Source organism: Camelus dromedarius, chromosome 5 (assembly GCF_036321535.1).
Source record: "Camelus dromedarius isolate mCamDro1 chromosome 5, mCamDro1.pat, whole genome shotgun sequence".
Taxonomy (NCBI): Eukaryota; Metazoa; Chordata; class Mammalia; order Artiodactyla; family Camelidae; genus Camelus; species Camelus dromedarius.
Genome location: NC_087440.1, coordinates 21,101,668 through 21,126,249, shown reverse-complemented (window position 1 = coordinate 21,126,249; position 24,582 = coordinate 21,101,668). Strand labels below are relative to the sequence as shown.

Below are 24,582 nucleotides of genomic sequence, written 5' to 3'. Positions count from 1 at the left end.
CTTGAACAACACAGTTTGAACTGTGCAGGTCCACTTACAAACAAATTTTTTTCAGTAAATGCGTATTACACAATCTACTGAATCCACAGATGCGGGAACCAAAGATTCAGAAGGCTAACCAAACTAATAGTTGAACAAATAAGAGAGCCAGGTAAGAGAGACAGGAGTAAGAAACTGAAATTCAAGATTTGAGGATTTGCTGGTCAAAGCAATCCCCTTGGTGGGAAGACCAGTCCCCAACCCCTGTAAGCATATCTAAGTAGATTTAAACCCTGCAAGCCTTTTTGTAATTCACTTAAATACAACTGAATAATCAAATACCTGAAGAGTTCTTTGATCCTTTTATGGAGGAGATCACAGTCTGAGTTTCTGCCACACTACAAAATAATAGCAAAAGTCTTCTTAGCATCTGTGTGAATAGGATAGGTAGTAAAACTTACTTTCCTGACTCAAAGGATTGTTCTAAACAACGGGCAAAATAAAGAGATCAGTTTTTCCATCTGAAATTTCTATATGAAAGGAAATAAAAGTATAGTAGATATTTACAACACAAATGAGAAAGCAGAAAATCTCTGTTGTAAGGTTTGAGTCTTCCACATCCATACTCCCTACCGATTTTCTATAAATGTGATTCTTCAAAAAATTTTGATTCCTAACAAAGTTATATTTTCTAAGAAAAGAATGGTGAAAACTTTTCTGACTGAAACAATAAAATATCCTTACCTTACAGGGATGCCATCTTTATAGCGAGTGCCAATCTCACTGGTAGAGCTTACTTCATCACAACCAGAGCGAGAAGCTTCTAACGAGTTTTGCTCTGTGGAGTTCCAAACGTCCTTTTTAGATGGGCTGTCTGGTTTCTCTTCTCCAGATTCAGAAGAATCAATGGCTACCACGTCTAACTGAGGATTAGGAATTTCTAGGACTTCTAGAGACGAGTCACTATCGGGCTCATCTCTGACACTCTCTTGTTCTGGGCCAGTTCTGCTATCTTCCCAGGTAGAGGTTGTCACTTTTGCGCCTTTAAGAGACTTCCCAGTTTTTACTTTCCTTACAGGTTTAGCAGTAAATACATCCTGTTCAGTGTCGCTGTTCTCAGGAACATGGGCAGCCCGTAGAGTTTTCTTCTTCCTAAGTTTCTTCTTTTTCTTGTTCCCCCTAGTTTCAGCTGATGTCAGAGTGGACTCAGCCTGTTGTTCTGGCTGGTCATTTGCAGAGTGGGGCTCTTTCTCTAAAGGGGTTTCTGAAGCAAAGGACAATCTTGGAAAAGAACTAGCACAGGCTTCAGACCCGCTGTTGCCTCTGGACGGCTCTTCACTTTCCCTGTTCATGCTAGGGGGACCAGCTGACTGGGAAGGGGGGGTGTCCCCTCCATTTCTGGTATTTTCTTGCTCCATGGAAAGTTTAAGTTCTTGGCTAGGCTCATGGAACCTTTCTGTTAGCTCTGATATGGACAATGCTGCAGTGATGACTGGATAAACTGGACAACTGTCACTGATCTCTCCTGAATTGAGAAAGAAAAAAAATTACCACATTTTTTTGTGTTTCTGCCATTTATAGTCATAAGCTGCAATTATCACTGAACTTCTACCAAACAATGACATTTGGATAACATGTTAACTAAACCACGACTGCTAAAGCTGTTATCTCACCCCTCAGTTTCCCATAACCTACACAAATTTCTATGATAATACTTACACACTTTGTCTTGCATTATTCTCACAAATAACATGCATGTCTTGTACTCTAAAAAAGCTCCTTTTATGGGCAGGGATTGTTTCTATTGATCTTTTTTCTTTCTAGTTTGAAAGGGCCACATATTAAATAACGTGTTTTACTCTTAGTAGACTCTCAAATACCTATTTAGCTGACGTGCTTTCCCCTTTATTTTTTAGAAGTTTTTTACTATGCACTTTACTTATATATCATCCAATTTAGCTACATACTAGTAGTTTAAAAGTCAGCTGACTTAAAAGTGTCTATTTTCTTTGAGTTAGTTATTTCATGTCTAGGAATTTAAACTGATGAAATAATTACAGACATAGTCAAAGACATATATAATGTAGTGCAGAATACAAAAAAAGGGGAAAAAACCTAAATATTCAAAGGAGATCATATAAATTATTTACATATCCAGAGTATTGTGCGACTTCTGAAATATCATGAAACTAGTGAAACAACATTTTAGATGAATTATTTTTATATCACAGGAAAATGATCATGATTAAGTAAGTGGGAAAAAGTCAAGTTATAACAGAATACAAGTCATCCTTTGTATAAAGGCTCCATGTAAACACATTTATAATTTAAGACTGAAATATGTAACAAAATAGTGAATCTACATTTTTATAGTTTCCCAATATTTTACAATGAACATGAATTACTTTTGCAATCAAAAGAAAATCTAATAAAAGCTATTTTGGGGGAAAAATACTACTAGTTTTTAAAAAAATACTAAATTCTATCCACATAAAAGTAATAAAATTCAACATGAGAGATAATACGCATTTGATATAGGTATCAATGATTAGTGTTGCAACAGGTAGCAAAATCTAGGGTAATTCTTAAGACTTTGTTTTTGCTCTAAAAAAAAAAATTGTACAATGTCAATTTATTTGCTTTTTACTTAATTTTCAATATAGCACCATTCTCACAATACAAACTTCACTTAAGAGTAAAAACCCTGGCTATTTCCCAAAATCACCCAAGTTCCTATTAGGTGATTCCAAGCCCCAGAGTCCTCTGCCTTTCATCATGGCCACCTGCCCCTCAGGTCTATATTAATCCTGGTTTGTAGTTGAAATGATAAAGACAGGTAGGTACAGAGAAATTCAGAGGCTGCATCATATCTAAAAAAATTGACTGAAAAACTTCAATGCCACTTATCTCACAAAAACCAAATAATTCTTCACCAATCCTAAAAAATGGAACCTGTTAGGTGTGAATCCAAAGTCAATTCAGTAATCCTACATTAAAGAAAATAAGGAAAAAGTTAACGATATTTAAATAATCCTCCTGAATAAGGAAACTTCAAGAAAAACTGTAGTAACTTTAGTTTTAATGGACAAGTATGATGTTACAGCACTGATATAAAATTGCCCCAGACCCACTACAGAGCTGCCCTTAACCCAGAGGAAATTTACATACTATTAGCTTGCAGTAATTCCTTGGACAAAATGCAAGCAGAGCCTTGTGACACAGCATCCACATCCTCATCCTGTTCAGGAGACATGGGTTCCTGTTTAATCTGAACTGATGAGTCTGGAGCAGGAACGCTGCCAGGGGTTTGGAAAATAGATGTGAGTACTTGGAGAGGGGTTCCAGTGGATGATGGAGACATATGGGAAGATGGAGGTTCCAGGAAAACTGGGAAAAAGGGAGTAGGCAGCAGTGTGGCATCAGCAGATGATTGAGATCTAACACTCCTTTGTTCTCGTGTAAGGCTACATGGAACCTGGTCTGGGCGCTGAGAAGGTTCGTATGTTTCTAGAATGGAAACACACACACAAATGCAAAAATATTACCTGAAAAGTCACTCACTTCTGAGCCAATTTGTATTTTTAAAGATTACAAGAGAATTTTAAAGTCCCTCAAAATTCTTCAAAATATAGTTACATAAGCTATACAACCACCCAGGATACAGACAGAACAGGCATTAATATTCCAACTTTTCAGATTTTAGTGACTTATTCAAAGTCATAATGCAGGACTCAATATTTGAATACACATTTTGGGATCCCTAATCTAAGTCTCTTTCTGTTAACATACTGTCTCCATTGCTAAGCATTTTGGGGATATACAGTCTCACAGGCCTTCCTATAGAAGGATGAAACCAAGGAGACATGAAAGAAATCAAATGACCTTTTTCATGACTACTTTAATCCCCCTCTATAGTGAGCAAAAAAGCAACAAGCTACAGAGGGCCCAATCCATCAGATTCTCTGAATACCTTGTAATCCCTGTAGAATCTGTATTCTATGGGTCCTCAGTGCACTCATCTCCATAGTTATCTAAAAATAAAGTATTTTGTTAAGCATTCTGAAGTCCACCTTCAAGATGATCCATTTTCATTAAACGTCCCATCTGCTGTTACCTGCTGCTTGAGCATAAGTAGCCTCTGAACTTCAACATAAGCTGTCTGAAGTGCTGCACGGGCTTGCAGAAGATTGTTATCCATGCACTGCAATGATTTGCTTAGTTCTTCCTCCCTTAAAGAAATATTCAGCAGCTGGTCAACTTGAGAACGTTCTGTCAAAAGAAACCATTAAGTTCAGTACTGGAGACTTCTCTTTAATAATACAGCTTCTCAGAAGATGCAACTACATCGATTATCTAGGATAAACCTTTATATTCTCCCCAGTAGGTCACTAGAGGGACTCATCAAATTTCACAAACCATGTAGTCAAGCCTGATGTTGTTAGTGTCAGAAACGGAAAGTAAGAGCTGGTATGATGGAGGTGTCTCCTAGGTAAGTGTACCACCACATGGTACCATATTACCAAATCCCACCTTCCACCAGGACACTTTCAAGTGTAATCTCTGCCCCAGGCAAATCAGCTGTTGCAGGTTTCATTTTCCATCTTCCTTTATCTACTACACTCTTTACCCAAGGCTTTTGCTTAGATTAGGTGTCAGACCTGAACTGCTTGCACTTTCCTCCCGATCCGTATTTTTCTAATCTGTTAATTTAAAATAGTTACCTCTATTAGAGGAGGCACCTTAAAGAAAATATAGCTTTGAAATAGTACATTTAAGCTGCCTCGCAAAAATTTTCTACTATGTGTATGTATTTGTCACTTTTGTGTTTGTCTCTTTCCCATCCAATATGCCAAGACCTCTCCCCTAAACTCCAGACCCATATATCCAACTACCAACCTGGTATCTCTACCTAGGTATCTCTAAAGTCCTTTAATGTAAGGGATCCAAAAGGGAACTTGCCATCTTCCTCTACCCTCAATCTGCAACTCTCATGAAATTTTCTAGCCCTGCAAATAATACCATCATCCACACAACTGCCCCAGACAGAAACTAGGGTCATCCCTGACTCCTACCTTACCCATCACATCCAACCACCCAAGGTTCATCTGATCACCCAAGGTTCATCCAATCACTTCCTACACTAGCCCTAACAGTGGAACGGGTTAGAGTCAGTGGAGAGCAAGAGTCATAAAAGTATATTAGTCAGGAAGCCACACTAATAACTTCTCTCCTTAATTCACATGAGAAAAGCAACCAAGATGCCTCAAAAACGGAAAGTGGGAGAAATGGCTATAAATGACCAAGAGGGACAAAATTTTTACTAAATGCCCTATTCCTCTTCATTCCACTGAAAAAGCCCAGTGAGACTTTCTTTCTGGCTTTATACTGAACTCAATTTGTCCAAGATATACATTAACTTTAGTTTACAGGTACAAGTGGCATCATATATTTCTTCTATAGCTGCAAATGGATATATTAGGAAATCAAACTTTTTCTATGTCCTTAAGGAAGACAACAAAAAAGCAAATAAATAAATGGGCGATCCATGTTTGATAAGGTACACTTTGTGTTGAGTTGTAAAAAGGCTGAATTGCTGTAAGAACAGTTTCTTTCCTACAGAATATTCTATACTATACCTTTCTTTCCTTTAATTTTCCTTCTTTTATTTTTTCTTTCGAGACTTGGGAGTTCAGGTGAAGATCCATCCTAAGGAGAGAAAGAAAACTGAATAATATTAAATATGTTAAAGGTCATTATCCAGGAGGGAAAAAAGAATTAATTCTTACTCATACATTATTTTTCATTATTGCTACCACCTCTAACAGGATAGTAGGAGTGTCATGCACATGGTATGAACTCAAATATTAGTAGAATGAATGTACCTGATTAAAAAAATATATACAATTCAAGATCAAGAACCCTCTCAACATTCCAGAGGTGGTAAAGTCCACAGGGGTTAGGCAATGCATTTCACTTTGGTAAAGGTTAGTAATACATATATCTGACTTCATAGTTCCTACTTTAGATTTTAGCAATAAAATCTTTACAACAAGAAGCTCAACAGTCTATGAGACAAGCCTCAAGATATTAGCTTGTCATAGGACAACCTCTCATCTAGTATCTACTACAGAATCGAGTTCAAAAGGGTACAATTGGAATTTGAACCCAGACCTACAATCCATGCTTTTAACGACTTTGTTATTATATTGTCTCAGTGTTAAAGGAAACAGGCCATTTTCTCACAGTGCCAGATTTCAGACTATATCACCAACAGCAACTCCTTCTTTTCCTGAAAGGGTTTTAAGCAATATTCGTAACAGAGGTGCCAAAAGAGAAGTGGCATCAGTGAAAGAATGAATTCTAAAAGGACTAGGCTGGGTAACTGAAGTATAAAAGATAGAGTAACAGAGGCTAAAAATATTCCTAAGACTATGTTCATATAGATGCAGTCTCATAATATTAAAACTACCTTAGTGCTAAGTCTAGTAGTCTTGAGTCTGACAAGCATACATGACCCAAAATGCAACACTAGAGCAGCTTTCTTCAGCAGCAGTACAGAATGCATCATGAAAGCAGATAAAGTTACAGCTGAAGATGTGGTTCATTGCTTGGTCAGGTGATACAAAGAAATCACTGGCTTAGAGACTAGTTTTAGAGATGACTTCATATTTTCCTAGTACTGTACATTCATATTCAATTACATCTAACTTAGTAGAGTTACTCAGTGAAAGAAACCAGCAGGATAACAATATGAAAGTTAAGAGTAAGAGCCTCAGAATTCTATCTACTCCAGAGTAGGGAGAATGGCAACCCCAGATACCCAAGAATAATTAAAACAGTTAAGTCTTTCTTATTACAGCCAAGTCACCGCGTGAAATGTTCTACAAAAAGCACAGCAATCATACTCACTCCAGTGGCTCTTCGTTTCTTTCTAATCTGACTGTCATTCTGTTCAGCACCAGAGGTATAGCTACTGTCTGTGGCTGCATCTGCCAAACTGGAGATTCCAAGGGCTGGGGATACATTTGATGATAAAGAATTTCCTTCTCCGTTACTCTCCTGGGCATTGTGATTCTCTGGAGGTGGTGTAGAGCTCTCTTGGCTATGCAGGTCTTTTGCCAAATGTATCAAAGGTGTTGCACGATCAGATGATAATTGCACACTATGTCGTCTTCGAGTAGCAACATTTTCAGCCCTTTCACCTGTTCTCAGGGAGGCAGCCAGAGGTGTCACTTCCTGCTTAAGACCCATGGTTGTTTTCTGACTCTGCGCAGATCTCAACGAGTTATTAGGTGAAAAAATCTGCTGTGGCTCATTTTCTTTGCCTGTACCTTCCTCACTGAAGAAGGTATACACAGAAGGAGCCCTGTCCACGATCACACTGCTCTCTGAAAGGCTTCGCTTCCTTGCCAAGCCAGGTGATGAAGAAATGGAAACACCTTCCCACTGGAATCCTTCTAGATTAGACAGATCAGGCTCTCCATCCAAATCCAAGACCTCTTGTTCATTTTGAACTAGAGGCACCATTTCTATGCCAAACCTCAAGAAAGAAATAAAAAGAAAAAAAAAATCAGACATGGCTGGGAGAGGGGGACACTACAAAGTGCCAGACTCTATTAAGCACTGAGGTTACAAATACAAATAAGATGGTTTTGCCCTCAAGGAGCTCACAGTCCAGTGAGAGTTCCAAACATAAAGCAATTCTAAGTATTGTAATGTAAAAAGTACCACCACTAACAGGATAGTAGGAGTGTCATGCATACACTATGAACTCAAACATTAGTTGAATCAATGTATCTGATTAAAAAAATATATACAATTCAAGCTCAAGAACCCTCCCAATATTCCAGAGGTGGTAAAATCCACAGGGGTATATAAATTCAATAACTGTATTTAAATATCTAATTTTATTATTTAAATTTCTAATTAGATATTTATATACAGCTATGTACAAAAAGAGGGAGTAAAAACTGAGGGTTTTACTGAATATGGAGCTCTAAACCAATGTAATTTTTAACAGCAAACGAATAAAAAAACAAACAAAAATTTTTAAAATTTTTATTGAGCATTCACAAGTGGCAGACACCATGCTAAGAACTTTATAATCTCAATAATACTCACAAGTTATGACACAATAAATACATTATGTCAACAAGGCTAGAAATGTAAGCCTGGAGGGCTATGTAAGTAGCAGGACGATTTTCAAGTGGCAAAGCTATGTTGAATGCTGCTTTACCATTCAGAAAATGTTTAATGCCTAAAATTGAGATGAATAGCCAAACTATTACACAAGTACTTAAGAGAAAGTATTTTGTGATCACGAATACAATGTCCAGAGTAAACAGAGAAGGATAACCAAACATAGATTCTAAGTAAAAGGTAATGAGAACAATTATACCTAAAAGTTGTATCACTCATTAAGATCTACAGTTAGATATAGATTTATAGATAAACTTTTTTATGCTGTCACTTTATGGCCCTTATCACCAAAGCGCTGGATTTCCCATGGTTTTTTTCTATGTCCCCATCTCATTTCCCAGAAGTAGGTTTGCTTCTTTTTAACCTAAATTCCCTAAGAAACATTTTATTCCATTTGTATAGAATAGCAGTCACCCTTAGATATTTAAACCAGACATCTACAACGCATACTTTTTGCAAATATTTAATTAAATTTAACAAGTAGAATTCTCTTGACCAAGGTCAAAGAATAAGTTTAAAAGAAAAAAAGAAGTGGATACTGAAAAGAGGCACACACCTGGGTAAGCCTTTGCCTAGCTCTTGCTTTTTCTTGGTTACTTGCTGAATGACTTGTTCCCAGTTGACGTTTCTCCGAGATGCATTTAGAATCTGCCGAAGGGTTGGCTTGAGCCCAGATTCCTTCTCTGTCTCACCCTTTCGGTGACCACTGATATTGCGAATGCGGCGAGCACTGTTGAGGTTTGGCTCAGGAAGGTGTGCTCCAGCTTTGCTCTTCAAGCTAATGTGCCTGGTTAGATCTCTCTGGAGCGAGGCAGGAAAGCCAAGCTTACTGAGTTCAGGCAGGAGAGGGCCTGAGGGCTGACCTGTATCGCTTTTTTGAAGCTCTGCATCCAAGCTAGTACTCTCAAAGCCTTCTGTTTCATAAGATACATGAGATTTAACTGGGTCATCAACCTGTGCATCTTCTAAAGGGGTTTTCAAATCGAGCAGTAAGCCAGAGTGTGGGCTGGCTACAGATGTTGTCTGTAACTCAGATTCCTTCTGGTGAACTGCTGAATTACACAGGGAAGTGGATGATTTTCTAGGTGTTTTCAGGTTTTCGTCATCCCCCTTTTTATCATCAGCAGCATGAGTGCTGCAGGGTAAAACTTCTGTAGTTGCAGAACCTAGAGTTCTAATTTTTGTTTCATGATTTTCTGTGTCAGATATCTCTCCATCACTTTCATCTTCTAACGCATGTACTTGGAATTCAATCTTCAAAGATCCTTTTTCAGACTCTTCTACATTCCTACTTGCTTTTGCATAGTTCCTGGTCCTTTTAGGAGCGCTAAGTGGATTTTGCAATGACTCACGACACTGTAGCACCTCTTTGGCTTTTTGTAAAGTATCACTCACATTTTCATCAGATTCCCTCTGAGGTCCAAAAGTACTTTTATTCCCTTTTAAAATACGAGGACATGAATTTCGCAATTTGGATATGTAAGAAGAACCATGATTATCTTCCACAGTGGGTTTGTTCAAGGGATTTGAGCATTCTCCAGGAAAATAAGAATTTGTTTTGGTGTTTTTTGAGGGATTCTTTGACTCTTGCTTTTGAGGAATTGATTTGGTAATTGGAATTGGAAGGAGGGGGTTGGTTAATGACGATACCTTATTTAAGTTATGCTCTTGTTCAGCTTTTTCTGTAATGGGGCCTTCTTTCACCACCTCACAGGAAGCAGTGCAGTCAGGAATGGCTTTGTGATTAAGAGATCCAGTATGCGTTTCTTTTTGTGTTTTCAATGTGGGGGAATTATTTGTTTCGTCAATTTGGGGCTCTTGTTTTCCTGTGGTTGTCAAGCTAAAATTAAATAAAGGCTTATCTGTTTTTTCTGACTTGCTACCGGTGACTTCTTTCATTCCTGATTGTAAATCCGGAGTCTTCTGGGAAGGATAAGGAGTCCAGCGACGAAGCTTCTCCCTCGCTACACTTCCATTCTTCCCACCAATTTTGGAAGCTATGGTGTCTGTTTGTTTAGTGGTTTGGCTTTCCAGCTGCTCAAAACTGAAGTCAAGCAGGCCTTCTGAAGGAAACTTATCACTTGTAAATCCTTCGGAAGGACCTCTATATGTGGCAACTGTACCAACTTTGTCATTTTCTTGCCGCTGCCAATTGTATCTCTCTTGATTGTATTTGTTTGACTTAGTCTTCTTGTTCCATAGCATAGTCATGTCTTCCATTTGACAGTTAGAACTTCTGTTTCTGCCTGGTTGAAATTTGTCTCCGGGGCCACTGTAATTCCAACTATTTGTACTACGTACATTGGATTTCCAGTTTCCGTTACTGCTGTTCATATGCCAACTGGAAAAGCCACCTGTTCCTTCAGAATGCCAACTGGAATTCCTTCCTGTACCATTATGATTCCAATCTACCATTCCACTATTTGAATGCCAACCACCTCCAGAATTACTATGGTTGTGAAACCAAGTTGAGGAGCCTCCTGCAACACCCTTATGCCACCCGGAAAATCCTCTTGGTCCACCACTATTCCTTAAAGGATGTGGGAAGCTGTTTTTCCTAGTATTATTAAAGCCATCTTTCTCCCATTTCCAGTCCCGCTGAGGAGGTCCACGATGATGCCATGGTGGCTGACTGTAGCTCTCTCTGTCCTGGTAAGGAATTCGGTCTTCTCGTCTCCATTGGGGTCGCCTGTCATCAGATTTTATTTCTTGGCTGCTAGTGGAAGGTTCTTCTTGTCTGGAAGAAAAGCAGTCTCTCATTAGTGATTTAAAGGAGTTCTTATGGTCCCTTTCAAAGCATAACCCACCAAACTTTCATTGTGCCTTCCTCCTCTGTTTCTCAAAATATGAATAGAGTCTATTTTTATTTCAAATAGTAGTTGTTTTTGTTATCTTTAAATATTACAAACTCATATATCACAACTTATTGGTTTAGAAATTAATATCTGAAGTCTCCCATCACCCCCATAATATTAAAAACTTGACACATTTATACTGTCCTCCCTTTCCTGCTCCTTTTTTTCTTGGCATGTTCTGGGATTTTGTCCCTATCATCTAATTATTATTTTTATATTACACAACTTTTTGAAAATCAGAACAAGTATATTTTGTAGCTATTGTTTGTTATCGTAGTTAATATAGTTTAAATTCAGCTGCTCTTAATATACCATGATTTCTTCAGTAGTTGGTACTTTCTGGGAAAAAAAAAGGTGTCAACCTATTTTAAACGGTAAAATTTTACTTTGCATAATCACTTTCATTAATTTTCAAGCATAGATTCAATGACTGTTAGTGGTGAAAGAAACCTTCTATGCGCAGTTTCTGTTCCTGAAGGGCTTGCAACCTAGCTAAGGAAATAAGGTCACAAGCAGGAGTAAAATAGCACATAACAAATAAGTAGCACCCACAGTAAGTGCTATAAGGAGCTCCATGAGCCGGAGGTTTTTATAAAGAAGCTACAGCTGTTTGAACTATTCCTGTTAGACAAGGAACCCACAGAAATGTGAATAAATTTAAGCAATCACCACAGGAAAGGTGTAAAACCATTTTCCTCTACGAAATACCTATGGTATACCTAGCTCAGCACTTAGCATGTGGCAGGTGCTCAAAAAGTTGAATAATACTAACTACAATTTATTGCGTATCTACAAATTGTCAGTCATTTAATGCTAAGCACTTTACATAGATTATTTAATTTTTACAACTCTGCAGCAAGTGTTATTATTCCTACTTTCTAGATAAGGAAACTGAGGATTAGAGAGGTTAAGAAACTTGCCTAGGTAAGACAGCCAGTAAGTGTTATGGCAGAGATTTGAACCTTGGCAGTCTGACTCTAGAGTCCACACTCTTAACCACCAGGCCTTGACAGAATGAAAATCTCAAGTTTCATCAGTTGGGTTCCCTTCTCTGAGTTTGACTTAAATCTTAAACTCAGTACTGACCTTAACTGGCTTTAAAATCTTCTAATGTCTGTAAGATTTTGGACACAAATTGGAATTTCTTCCTTTTTCATAAGATGGAATTAAAAGTTAATTTACCTAAAAGTTTAAACATCCATTTACATTATGAATTACAATCATTTCTAAACAGGAGATTCTAAGTCTCCTTAGGGTCAAGTGTTACTACAGACACTTGCACACAGCATGCAACTTTTGACATTCCTGGAGATCACTGACTTGGCTCTACTAATGTGATCCAGAAGTGAGAACTGGGCAATAAATAAGTCACTAAGTAAAATTTCTATATCATTATGAATTGGCTAGATTGGGGAGGGAGGGGAGCAATAGCACGCAGCTAAACCCACAGCCCAAAAAGAAAAATCTAAATTAAAAAACTCAGGAAGAAACAAGTAGATTACTTTATAAATAGGTCACTAAAGAGGCATATTAAAATAATCAAAGAATAGTAACTATAATATGAATGTCTAATTTACTGAGAAGCTGTTTTACTCTCCAACTTAATGTTTAATCATTTACACAGATAAGCTAATAATGGCACAAGAATGTAAGAATAAAAATAGAAGTTAGCCTCCTCAGGCTTCAACACCCTAAAACGAGAGTAAACTACAGCTATACTGACAGTGGTGGGAATGTCATTTGAAGGATAACTAAACAATTTAAGAACCATGTTTTTACTGACATTTTAAGACTAAGAAAGTCTCCTTCAAGGACTTGTTCAAAAAACATTTAGCATATAGAATAAAAACTACTTCTTTTTTATATCCAAATCTCTAATTGAAAATGAAATACAGACCAGGTATAAGCAGTATCTAAGAAGGATCTTTAAAATATTTTGAATTTGAAAGGTTTGTCATCATGTCCCAAGACTTAAAAAATTACCCCATCTCATAACTGGTTCTCTCTCTCTTTTACTCGCATATGAAACTTTCTGCTTCATTAATTAAACTCTTTAGACCACAAATCAGGAAGGTTAAAATAAAACAGGCTAATACCTGAATTATAGGTTAGGTATGAAATTATGTAGTACAAGCTATAAAACATATTGCTGAAATGATCTTGACACTGTTCAACTTAAAATATAAGTTTATTCAATAAACATTTACTGAAGAAATTAATAATAAAGGGATAAATCAAATTTGGCAGAAGCACTATGTAAATTCACACCAGGCAAAACGATTTTTTCCAAAGGGATACAATAAGAAACTCTACATAATATAGTTAAATGAAGCTTTATTCACTAATACCTTTCCACTAGAAAATTTGGATACCAAATAAAAACTATTTATTGGTATCCGAAAATTTTTGGAATTAATAACAACAGTTCTAAACATAGTTATCAATATGGTAAAAATTTCAGATACGTAGCAGCTATAGCTAACTTTTATGTAGGGCCAATACTGAGTTTGTTTTTTTAAAGCAGTTAGTACAGTAGTTCAAGAAAGCATTCCATTGTCTTTTATGAATAAGACAGCAACTGCAAGGTAAACTTTATAAATGAGGTAAGCCTGAATGCTATAGGCTGAAAAGTACGGAAAGAAGATGTATCCTCTACTACATTCTGTTTCAGACAGGCTTTTTAAAATATCAAAATCATTACTCACCGACTTTGTTCTTTCCTTTGTTTTATTAACTGAACGAGTTCCTTGTCAAAATAATCTTCTTCCTCTTCTCCCTTTCCATCGTCTTCTCTTTCCTGGGCATCAACGTTATCTTTGTGCAATTGGCCAGAAATGTGCTTTGCATATGCAGAAAGACCCACTTCTGTGACCCCGCACACTCGGCACTCATGACTACTGTCCCTAGGGAAAGAGGGAGATGAGGGACATTCAATTCTCCCCACTGGCATGGCACACTCACCAGATCTGTTATAGTTTCCTCTGAAAGACACTGCACACTTTGGCACAGTGAAAAATTAGTGCTCATCAATTTCAATGCTCCTTTCATCACTTTTAGTAAGTTTGTTCATAAGTTACTTTTGAAATTAATTAAAGATTCTTTTCCAGCAATCAAGAGGCAATACACTTCAGAATAATGTAGTTTAGGAGGAGAAATCTTCTTGAATTGCTGTACTTAAAATCTTGCCAGAGGAAACATGGTGAAAGGGGAGGCAGGGCAGGGGGCTCAGAGCAATCAGAAGTTGCTCCAGAGCACACCCATGGTGCCAACTGCACTCAGAAAGCCTGGTGACAGTGCTTACGTTTAATCTCTGGCTCAAAAGCTTTCTCCCAGTGAGAATTAAGGGGTGGAGAAAAGAGTAGGCGGCGTAGCCAATCCCAAGCCGGTAACTAAATCCCAACAGCTGGAGCTCTGCCTGGAATGCGAAGATTCCGGACCCCAGGGCAAATGATAGGAGTAGTCTCAGCAAACTTTTTTGGTCTGGATGATACATGTGATCTACATTCTGCTTCAGAAGGGCTTATTTTAAAGGGAATGGAAAGCATTTCAGTTGTAGGAAGTTAACAGCTGTGCTAGGCAAATGGTTTTTCTCAGGTTTCAGAAAAGGCTACCATTTAGAGAGTAGCAAAACCAGGCTCTTGGTTAAGAAAGGCTTTTTCTTCTTTTACTTTACATTTAATGGTATATCTCATACTTGACCAGTTTAAGTCAAAGTCTTGAATCAATGTCCAGAGCTGCAGTAGATGAATAATTTAACTGCTTTTTCAGCTTCCTGAATCCCTTGATTGGCTCAGCTGTCTATGCAGTCATTGATGAGAAACATTCGAACACCATGGCCACATGTGTAATGAATGGACAGTAAAATCCACTCAATAATCCAAACTGGCTTAACTGTATCATTTGTCTTGTTAATATTAGTGATATTTTCGTACTTCCTATATCATTCTATTAAAAAAAGAACACAAAAAGACATCTTGTCTTTGATAAGACAGACAGACACAGACATACACACACAACACTGCTCCACAGTCCCCTCACATACACTCATTCAGACATGGGCAGGATTCTTACCAATTAACTGGAAAAGACCCTCAAAACTTAGCACTTCATTTACTAGAAGATGGTTTCTCTTACAGATCATCTGAACATTTATCCATTCAAAAAAAAAAAACCCACTTGTTAAGCAACTACTAAATTCCAGGCAGCATGCTAAGTATATGGTTACAACTGTCTAGGGTGACAAAGTATAAACAAACAATGCCCAGTAAGTTAAAAATATAAAGCAAAACAAAAAACTGATTTTTTTACTTTGTAAAAATCATGAAAAACACTTCAGAAAATCAGAAAATTCATAAGTTTTCATCTTTTTTTGACTTTGTAACCTCAAATGTTCTGGATATAATATACTTTTTGACATTAAGATTCATTTTAATGAGTTCTGACCAGGTTCCCTGAAAATTTCATTATCCAATTACCCTGAAAATCAATATTCTAATTCCTTCTAATCCTCAGGAACTCAAATACATTATTTTCCCTGAGAGTCTTCCACTGTACTTACTACATTTATATACTTAAAGAAGAATAATCCTTAACTTTCTCCAGCTTACCAAGCAACTAAATTGTGGTAGTTCATTCAGAGTGAACGTTAACTTGTGACAGAAAGCAAGCCTTTTTTCACAGCAACATAGAATGAAGATATATATATATCCCCAAGCGGTAGCATCAGAAGAATCTGAACATTGTAACAAACTTAGAATACTTAAATGTATACCAGAATAAAAACTCAAATCAATGGAATTTTCTGGTTAGAAAATATTTTGGACTTTAAACTGTAAAACTATGGAAAATCTTTTAGTCCACTTTTCCACCTAAAAATTTACAGAATCCTAAACTGTATATTGCAGTACCAGGGACATCATTCTAAAAGGTTATTTTAAAATAAAATCCCTGATTTTACCCCTACTTCTAAAATAAGGAGAATTTTTCATTTGTCCAAACCATCAAAATCCTTCTTTTAAAAACATAGGTCACAGTGACTTTTTAAAATATTAAGGAATGTAGTATAAAACAGACAGTATTTAACTCTGTCAAAAATAAATATCCATAATCATAAACCCACACATCTTTCAATTCCCAAAGCACAAGTTATGTTGGATATGTATTAGACACTCAAACACAGATTTTGGGGGGGTGGGTAATTATGTTCATTTACTTATTTATTCATTTTTAGAGGAGGTACTGGGGATTGAACCCAGGACCTTTTTCTACCACTTGAGCTATACCCTTCCCCTCAAACACAGATTTTTAAAACATGTCCGCTTCCACTGCAAGAAACAGTATTAACCATGATTCCAAAGTTATTTGATAGAGAAACACCTCAAGATTCTACCCAGAAGGGTACAAGCAGTAAGTGCAAAAGTTAACACTAAAAATGATTTATCAAAACATAGAAATCCCTAATATTTTTCTTATAAATGAAATCTAGTTTAAAAAAAGAGATAAGCTTTACAAGAAATTTCAAAAAGGGAAAAAAGAAAATCTACATTTATATAGGGAAAGAGCACGATAGGTCAACCATACTTGTAAAAATTCAAATGTGTCTGGGTCAAGCATATTATCTGTCATATACACAATATGCATTTGTGCTTCTACATAGGGTGTTTGGGAGACCACATGTTTTTAAAAGTCAATAGCAAATTAAATAATAATTCAGTGATGTTATTTTCCAATTATCAATAATCAGTTAAAATACTTTGTATAAATATATAAAGCAATTGTTGGGGAAAAAAAGTACTGCTTTACTTCTTGACTAATAAAGGCAATAATTTTCCTAAGAGCATTTAACACTGGACCCAAATTAGCTTCATCCTGTTACCACACAATTTCCTCTCATGTGTGAAAGGCAAAGCCTTCAGATATTCTACCCATCACCATAAGCTTTTCCTTAATAAGCTTGCTCTAAGTATACCACAACAGCTGGTTGATAAATTAAGGTTTGTGCCCTTTTAATAGCATCTATCTGTAAAAAGTACTTACAGGCCATACATCTGAACAAGTATATTAGGGGAAAAAACAGGGAAATGCTCCAGATGTCCACAATTGTGAACCAAGTAAGACAGGTTTCTTACTTTGCAATCAAGCTTGCATTCAAAAGCTAAAAAAAATGTGCTCTTTACATTTCTTGCCTAGATCACAACCAAAAATTACAGTGATACAAATATAAAGACAAACAGAATGCCTTAACATGAGAAAGCCAGTAATTAAACATGAAATCCAGAGAAAATAATCACAAACTAATGATATGAAGAAAAAAGATAATGACTGATAACTGCTTGTCTCTTTGGTACAAACTAGTGATGACTGTCTATCATGAAAATAAATGTTCCAGGTCAGTAAATGATTTTTGAGATTTGTTTGTTTTTACAGTTTTGCCAGCTGTTTTCCTTCCTGCTTGCCTTCTCCCCTATAATTTGTTACAGGCCAGGAAGCCATACAAAACCTGGTAGCACTGTTTCTAAAATATGAATAAATTGTGCTCTCCTCTAAATAAAATGAGTTTGGGTGCTCAAGCTGACACTTATATTGTCAGCTCAGAGGTTTCTAAAGCTTACTCTTTGATTATTTCACTATGCTCCAAATAACTGAAAACAGTAGACAAAATCTTCACGGCAGTTAAGCTGATGAATGGGAAGGGAGGAGAAACAAGTTACAGAACAATACATATATGGCATGTGGTTCAGTTATACAAGACAAAACAAAATGTGTGTGTACACACAAATATAAATCTCTGTATACACACAGAAAAGAGGTTTGGGTAGGCTATACACCAAACTGTTGACTTTCCTCAAAGAGGGGAGTGGGGCAGAGAGGGAGGAGTGAAAGGGCCTCTACTTTTCTTATTTTTATGATTCTGTATTGACTAAGAATCTTATGATATCAAAAATGTTTTAAATAGCTGATTAGTGACCTTTGAATAAAATAAGGAACTAATCTTGGAATAAAATGGGCTTCTCTCCTAATGACTAGATTTACTGACCTCATTTGTTTTGACTTTATAATACAGTACAGGTCAGTAAGCAGCCCAGAAAAAGGTGAATCCTAGAAGGAAGTCTGTTGAAAATGGGATCGAGTAATTATGAGAATCCACATGTAGAAAGATAATCAAAGGCTGACTGTATTTCATAGGTTTCCAATGGTGAGATAAAGATCATATATATTCAAGGTATTATGATAAGGGCTCTTCACATGAAATCTGAGTGAAAGCCTCTTTTATACTGCTGCTAAGACCTAACCTTGACACAGTAAGGTATTAAGACCATGGAAAAATTCCACTAATATGCTTAAAAGATGCTGAAAGTCTAATAATATATTAATTTGCCCACACAACCTAAAACTGTACTACTTAAAATACAAATAACTTCAAATGACTTAGGCTGGCATCCTGATCCAAGCTTGTAACCAATTTGCAGATTAAGGTATAATTTATATCTTTCAGTTTCCCAATGTTTCTCTGTTCCATACATTCTTCAAACTTCAAATTTCACATATATCCAAAAACATCAAAAAAGGAACCATCAATGGAAAAAAGACATGGAATATACATACATACTACATTTAATTTTCTGAAGGTGCTTATTTGTTTGATTTTCTTTCCTTAAACATCTCAAGCTTTAATTCACAAAACAGCATTCTTAAATACTCAAGGTTTATACTTCAATTTTATTTTACACTAACGAGATTCAGTGTAATTTAGCAGACTTTGGACTTCTCAGACTATTTCAGCAACAGTAAAAGTTTATGGTATGCAATAATTTGAACACTACAGAGGCAATAATATGAAATGTCCTAGTTGCAAGGCTGGTGTGGGAATGAGAAAGCTCACTAATCAGAGAACTAAATCATCCCAACATACCTTTGTTGGGATCTATTTGCCAGAACTGCTGTGAATTCTACACATTTGAGATGTACAAAGATATACCCCTTTTTAATGCCAAAAAAAAAATCTTTCGGTCTTGTTATTAATTCCAAAAGATAGTTCTATGCCGTAAGACAGTACTCATTTATGAAGGATTACTATGAAGTTAGATGACAGGCAGCATCAGTCCTCAGACCACCCCCATCCACGAATTTACAGAAGACAGCCGTTCCCATACCTGCCCTTCAGGTTCTCAAGTTCCCTGTGATGCAACATGCTCCGCATGTGTTCGTCCATCTCCTTCAAAATTAAAGAGAGCAGATTAAACTAAGGGGGATTGCTCTGGGGGAAAAATTCCTCTATCCTACTCAATCAACAACTGGGGCTCAAGCTCCTTGTGTCAAACATGTTTTGTGTGCTTATTCTCGATTCAATTCTGGAATCAGTTTCTTATTAAGTAATTCTTAATTCTGTGCTTTTGACATATTTCATTCTTAAATAAAGGAATTTTAAAGAAAGATTTATTTAAGTGGCTTTCCAAAGAGGTTAGAAAGTATTTTGTCTTTAGGAGGCAAAAGATTAAATAAAAACAAATAGGTTAAATTCTATCTTAATGTAAGGAATTTACTTAAGTTTATTAAAAACAAAAAACAAACTCTCTGAAATCACATAGCTTCTCAACTACTTGGCTACTCCTCTCCATATTCTCTTTTCCCATTCAACTGAGAGTTTCTCAAGATTAACTTAGAACTCTTACAAGGTCTTGGCCAGAGCCTGACATACAGTGGTTAATATTTGTTGATGAACAGATGGATACATCAATTCTAGACAGAAGTTTCAGATACAACAGACCTCTTCTATGGTAGGTCAAGAAGCTTTTAAGAAATACTTTGAATACAGCTGTTTAATCATGCCTTCATCTTCACTGCCCACTACCTCCCCCACAGCAATGATTTGTTTCATTCTAATCAAAAGTTTAAAATGTACTAGGTAAGAAAAGGGGAACCAGAAAGAAAAGATTTAAATAAAAAAATTTACCAGATTCTCCCTTCCCTCCATACTACCCTTCGTCAAAAGAAAATAGTTTGTGGAAAGAGCCTCCACTTAAGAGTGCAAGCATGATACATACATGCACACATCTCAGAAAACTCAGAAAGTTGTAAATGTCTATCACTTTGTGACACCAAAGTATATACAACCAGTATGCCATAATTCAAGAATGGTTGTTTACATGTATAATAAAAGAGTCACTACAATTGTTGAGCATTACTATTAACTGTGCTCTATGCTAAATGTCTCAAACATTTTCTCACTTGAACCACAAAACACTGCTATGGGAGTATAACTAACGTCATAAGGACACGAGGATGCAAAGAAGCTAACTTGTTTACTCATCTAATATTTATCAAGGGCTTATTATGTGCCAAGTACAGAGCTAGGCATTGAAAGGATCACTATGAAAATATTCCTTCTTGCCCTCACAGTCATTCATAGATAATCAAGTGGCAAAGCTGGATTCAAACACTGGCAGATCTGACACCAAAGCCAAAGTTTCAAACACCATGTCACATTGTAAGCATCTAGTGCACTGAGATTTTTCATTATACACAGTTCCATTGTCAAAATGGGTACAACAGCCTATTCTTACTTTAAGTTGTCGACACAAAGTGTGATATACAGTGTTGTGATTCAAAACTCTTCCTTTAAATGGTAATTTTACTGAAGATGACCATCATTTCTTTCCCATCTCTACAGAGGCTTCATACAGAGGGATCACATACATACGACTCCTTTAGCTGCAACTGATTGGCTATTAACCAGAATGAACACTTACACAGAGCTGAAAACTGAGTTGATTTAGTGACAGGATACAGAATGAAAAAATCCACGAACAACATGCAACACCTGCTCAAATTGCTATGCTGCCTGTTGTTCAATTTTTCCTTGGATTATATTTAACATATGCCAAATCTCCTTTTCTTGAGCTAAATTTAAGTGGCTTGTTTCTTGCAATGAAACCATTCCTAAGCAAAACACTATTCACTGAAATGGGTTATTCTCTCTAATATAAAAACCAATTTTAGGGGGAGGGTATAGCTCAGTGGTAGAGTGCAAGCCTAGCATGCACAAGGTCCTGGGTTCAATCCCAGTACCTTCATTAAAAAAGAAAAAAGTAACCCTAATTACCTCTTCCCTACCTCCCAAAAACCAAAAACCAATTCTACATTCTATTTCAGTTATAAAAATCTTATCATTCAAAACTAGTTTTAATATGACTTCTGATTGCCTAAAACACTTCACTAATCTTTTTCTAAATTTACATGTGAAATCCTCTCTCATTCTGCTCCAAGGAATGAATGCAAATGAGACAACTGAGTTTTCAAAATAACCAAGGAAGATCCACAGGCACAGCTCCATATGCATACCAAGCTTCCATTTAGTTCCTTGTATCATTATTATGTTTTTAAAAGGAAGGGAAAGAAGGGGGGAAAAGGATTTGAGGTTGAACAAATTTGGAAAACACTGAGTAACACACAAAAATTTTTTCAATATTTTTCAATTCCAGGGCTTCTCAGACTTTCATAATAAGTTAATAAGCATCAGGATACTCAGGGATGTAATATATAGTCACTTTAGATTCTTTTCTCCTTCACAGTGTATCTGGAGAAACCAGGGTTACACTAGTGCAGGAAACCAGAGGAAAGCACTGCTTCAACATAAGTTGTTCATAGTCTATCTAAAAATATGTATCAGAGTTTATCTCCTTCAATTAACCCGTTCCATTAATTTCTCAGACCATATCTTAACACTTAACTCATGCCATTCCCTTGCTTAAAAACCCATAGTTGGCTTTCGTTAAGGCAAGAGGAGATAACCCCAGTCCTTGATTTAACAGTATTAGGACCCATGGAAAAGTATGAAGAGATGAAACATGTTTTAATCCAGAGTAGAAGAAATGCCAAAAAGACTTTTTAAATTGCAGAATTATGAGATGTAGCAAGATAGGCCTGCTCCTATCTTGAAAGTCTGACACCACGACTCCAAGTATCTGTCTATCCATCTTACATCTTACACCTTCTCGATTTCCCATCTCCTTCTAATCTGAAAGTAGCCATAAGGCATTTTTATTTATTGAAAATTTGTAATAAACCCTGGTATAAATTTTCAAACTAGAAGAGTAGTTCTTTTACTTTTGTAAAAGGCAGCAGGTATATTACTAAACATGATTTTAAAATCTCAACTCATTCTTTCATCACTAACAGAAATCCTATATGAGAAAAAAAAATTCTTCACCCCAGCCTACTGGACAAATCATAATAAAACTCCTTAGTCTGGCATTCAACACTGTTTATCAACTGTCTTCACTTAAATTACAAATTAAACTGCAGTCCTACCATTCCTAAGATGAAACTGTTTTAATCAGGTAAGTCTTTTTACCAACTCCTAGAACTATTACATGCCATTCCACCTCTGTATCTTTGTTCTCCCACCTAAAATATCTCTTCTCCATTTCTTTTAAGCCATCTTACTCCCAAAAGTCTTCAAGGTTCACGCATACTGCCCTGGCTAACCTCACTAATGACCATCTTCCCAGTTCTCTGAATTTCCAATGGCAATCAAGAACATTTTAAAACCACAGAGAAAAAAATCCTCATTAAGACAGTAGCACTACTTTGAAAGTAAGGATAAAGGCAAAAAAAAAAAAAAAAAGCAAAAAGTGAGACAAATTGCAGCCAATTTCTGTAAAGCACAGGAAAATTCTTTTAGTTCTAAAAAAATGTTTTCCTTTAGGCAACATCCCCACCTTGTGGACATCTAAGGACATAGTTATTTAAAACCACTGCTGCTGTGCTGCACTGTTCACAAATGTAAGGCAGAAACAGAATGTCAGTACATATCAATGCTGTTACCTTAGCTAATTAGAAAGTTGTTATAACCTCAACCTGAATTTTAATGTATTTTTCTCTATAATTGATTACCAAATTTCTCTTTATTATACTTTTGAGCATCCTCAAATTCTAGGTAGAGGTTTAATAACACAGTTACTAGCTTTATGAGTCAGTAACGAGAAATAAACCAGTGAAATGACAGGATGGTTTAGGAAACAAGCATAAATAAGATTGCTATTGTTCTTAAAGTTGTTAAAAGCTTTTACCCATCTATAAAATTCCATATGATGTCTCTGAAAAAAAATGACCACTTGTAAAAGCCTCAGATTCTCCCTCTTCTATTATTACCTTTTTTGTGCTGTACACAATGTGGCACAATATGCATTTTCGTTCTCGTACCATAGTGACCAGATCTGAAGCACTCAACGTCACACCTGCAATGAGGAAGTAACATTTAGTAAACTTTTTTTCCACAAATGTCTTCTTAGATTCATCTTAACGGAGCCAAAAATGCATGTCTTGCATCTCCCTCACCTCTACCCTGCTCCTTCCCCAGGCCCCTCATCTTAGTAAATGAAAATTCCAATTTTCCAGGTACCTAGGGCAAAAGTTTGGGATTCATCCTTGATCCCTCTTTCTTACCCCATCTCCACCATCCTCAGCAAATCCTGCCAGTCCCACCTTGAAGAATATCCAAAATCCAACCAGCCCTCACTGCTTAGCATATCTATCATCTCACAGGGCACCTTGTGACTTGACTCCCTATTTCCACTCTTGTCTGTCCTCTCATAGTCTCATCTCAAATCAGAAGCCCAAGATGCTCAGAACAAGATTCTTTAAAACTTAAGTCAGATCATTGAACTCCTCTGCTCAGAATCTTCCAACAGATTACCATCTCACTCAGAGAAAATCCAAAGTCCTTTCCCAGGGGCTACAAAATCTGTTTACCTCTCTCTCTCTGACCCCATGCCCCACCTCTCTCCCTGAATCACTGCACTCTAGTCACATTCCCTCCTTGCTATTACTTGATCACACCAGGGATTCTCACACCTCAGAGCTTCTTTATTTTCTGTTCTCTCTGCCTGGAATATTCTTTCTTAAAATGTCTTTATGATTCATTGCTCACTCTCTTATGTTGCCTCATAGGGGAGAACACTGTGCTTCCTGCCCCCCCCCCCATTTCCTCTATCTCCTATTAACCTGCTTAATTTTTTACTTTTAATAGCATTACTGTTTCCATAGGTGACCCACATTATCTCCCACCCTATGTGTTCTTTTTCCATGTGATCTTGTCACCACCGCCCATCAAAAAGTGGAGTCTATTTTCCTTCCCCATGACCTGTTTTGACCAATGAAATGTGATGGAAGTGACAATGCAATTTCAGATGCCAGGTCTTTAAAATCCTGCCTTTGGATACTTGGAACATTCCCTCTTAGAACACAGCCACATGGAGAAACCAAGGGGGAAAAAAACTGAGGCCCCAGCTGAGCACCCAAACAACATCTGACAGCCATGTAGGGTGCTCCAGGCCCAGCTGCCAATGAAGGACCCCAAGTGAGACCAGTTAAAGAACCATGCAAATGAGCCCTTTTCAACCCAAAGAATTGTAAAAATCAATAAAATAGTTGTTTTAAGCCAGTAAATTTTGGGATAGCTTATTAAATAGCAAGAGCTATTTGAAACAAGTATCCTTTACTACCTAACATAGTACATACTTGTTATTCTGTTTTCTCCTGTTTAAAA

At 36.7% G+C, this 24,582-nt stretch overlaps 1 protein-coding gene across 2 annotated transcripts in view; it reads right to left on the bottom strand.

Annotated features, from left to right (window-relative positions):
* ZNF106 (zinc finger protein 106) overlaps positions 1–24,582 on the bottom strand; it is a 55,241-nt gene that overhangs the window by 19,751 nt on the left and 10,908 nt on the right. The window contains exons 2-12 of one of the 2 annotated variants that reach the window (XM_031453238.2): positions 23,187–23,272; positions 19,187–19,248; positions 13,739–13,936; positions 8,735–10,915; positions 6,889–7,519; positions 5,616–5,685; positions 4,094–4,248; positions 3,950–4,010; positions 3,148–3,486; positions 724–1,504; positions 322–377 (exon numbers count right to left, since the gene is read on the bottom strand). In XM_031453238.2, the coding sequence (XP_031309098.1) occupies positions 322–377; positions 724–1,504; positions 3,148–3,486; positions 3,950–4,010; positions 4,094–4,248; positions 5,616–5,685; positions 6,889–7,519; positions 8,735–10,915; positions 13,739–13,936; positions 19,187–19,248; positions 23,187–23,240 (4,588 nt within the window). In that variant the 5' untranslated portion in view covers positions 23,241–23,272. The remainder of the gene's footprint in view (positions 1–321; positions 378–723; positions 1,505–3,147; positions 3,487–3,949; positions 4,011–4,093; positions 4,249–5,615; positions 5,686–6,888; positions 7,520–8,734; positions 10,916–13,738; positions 13,937–19,186; positions 19,249–23,186; positions 23,273–24,582) is intronic. The other variant, XM_010994968.3, reaches the window with a different exon arrangement.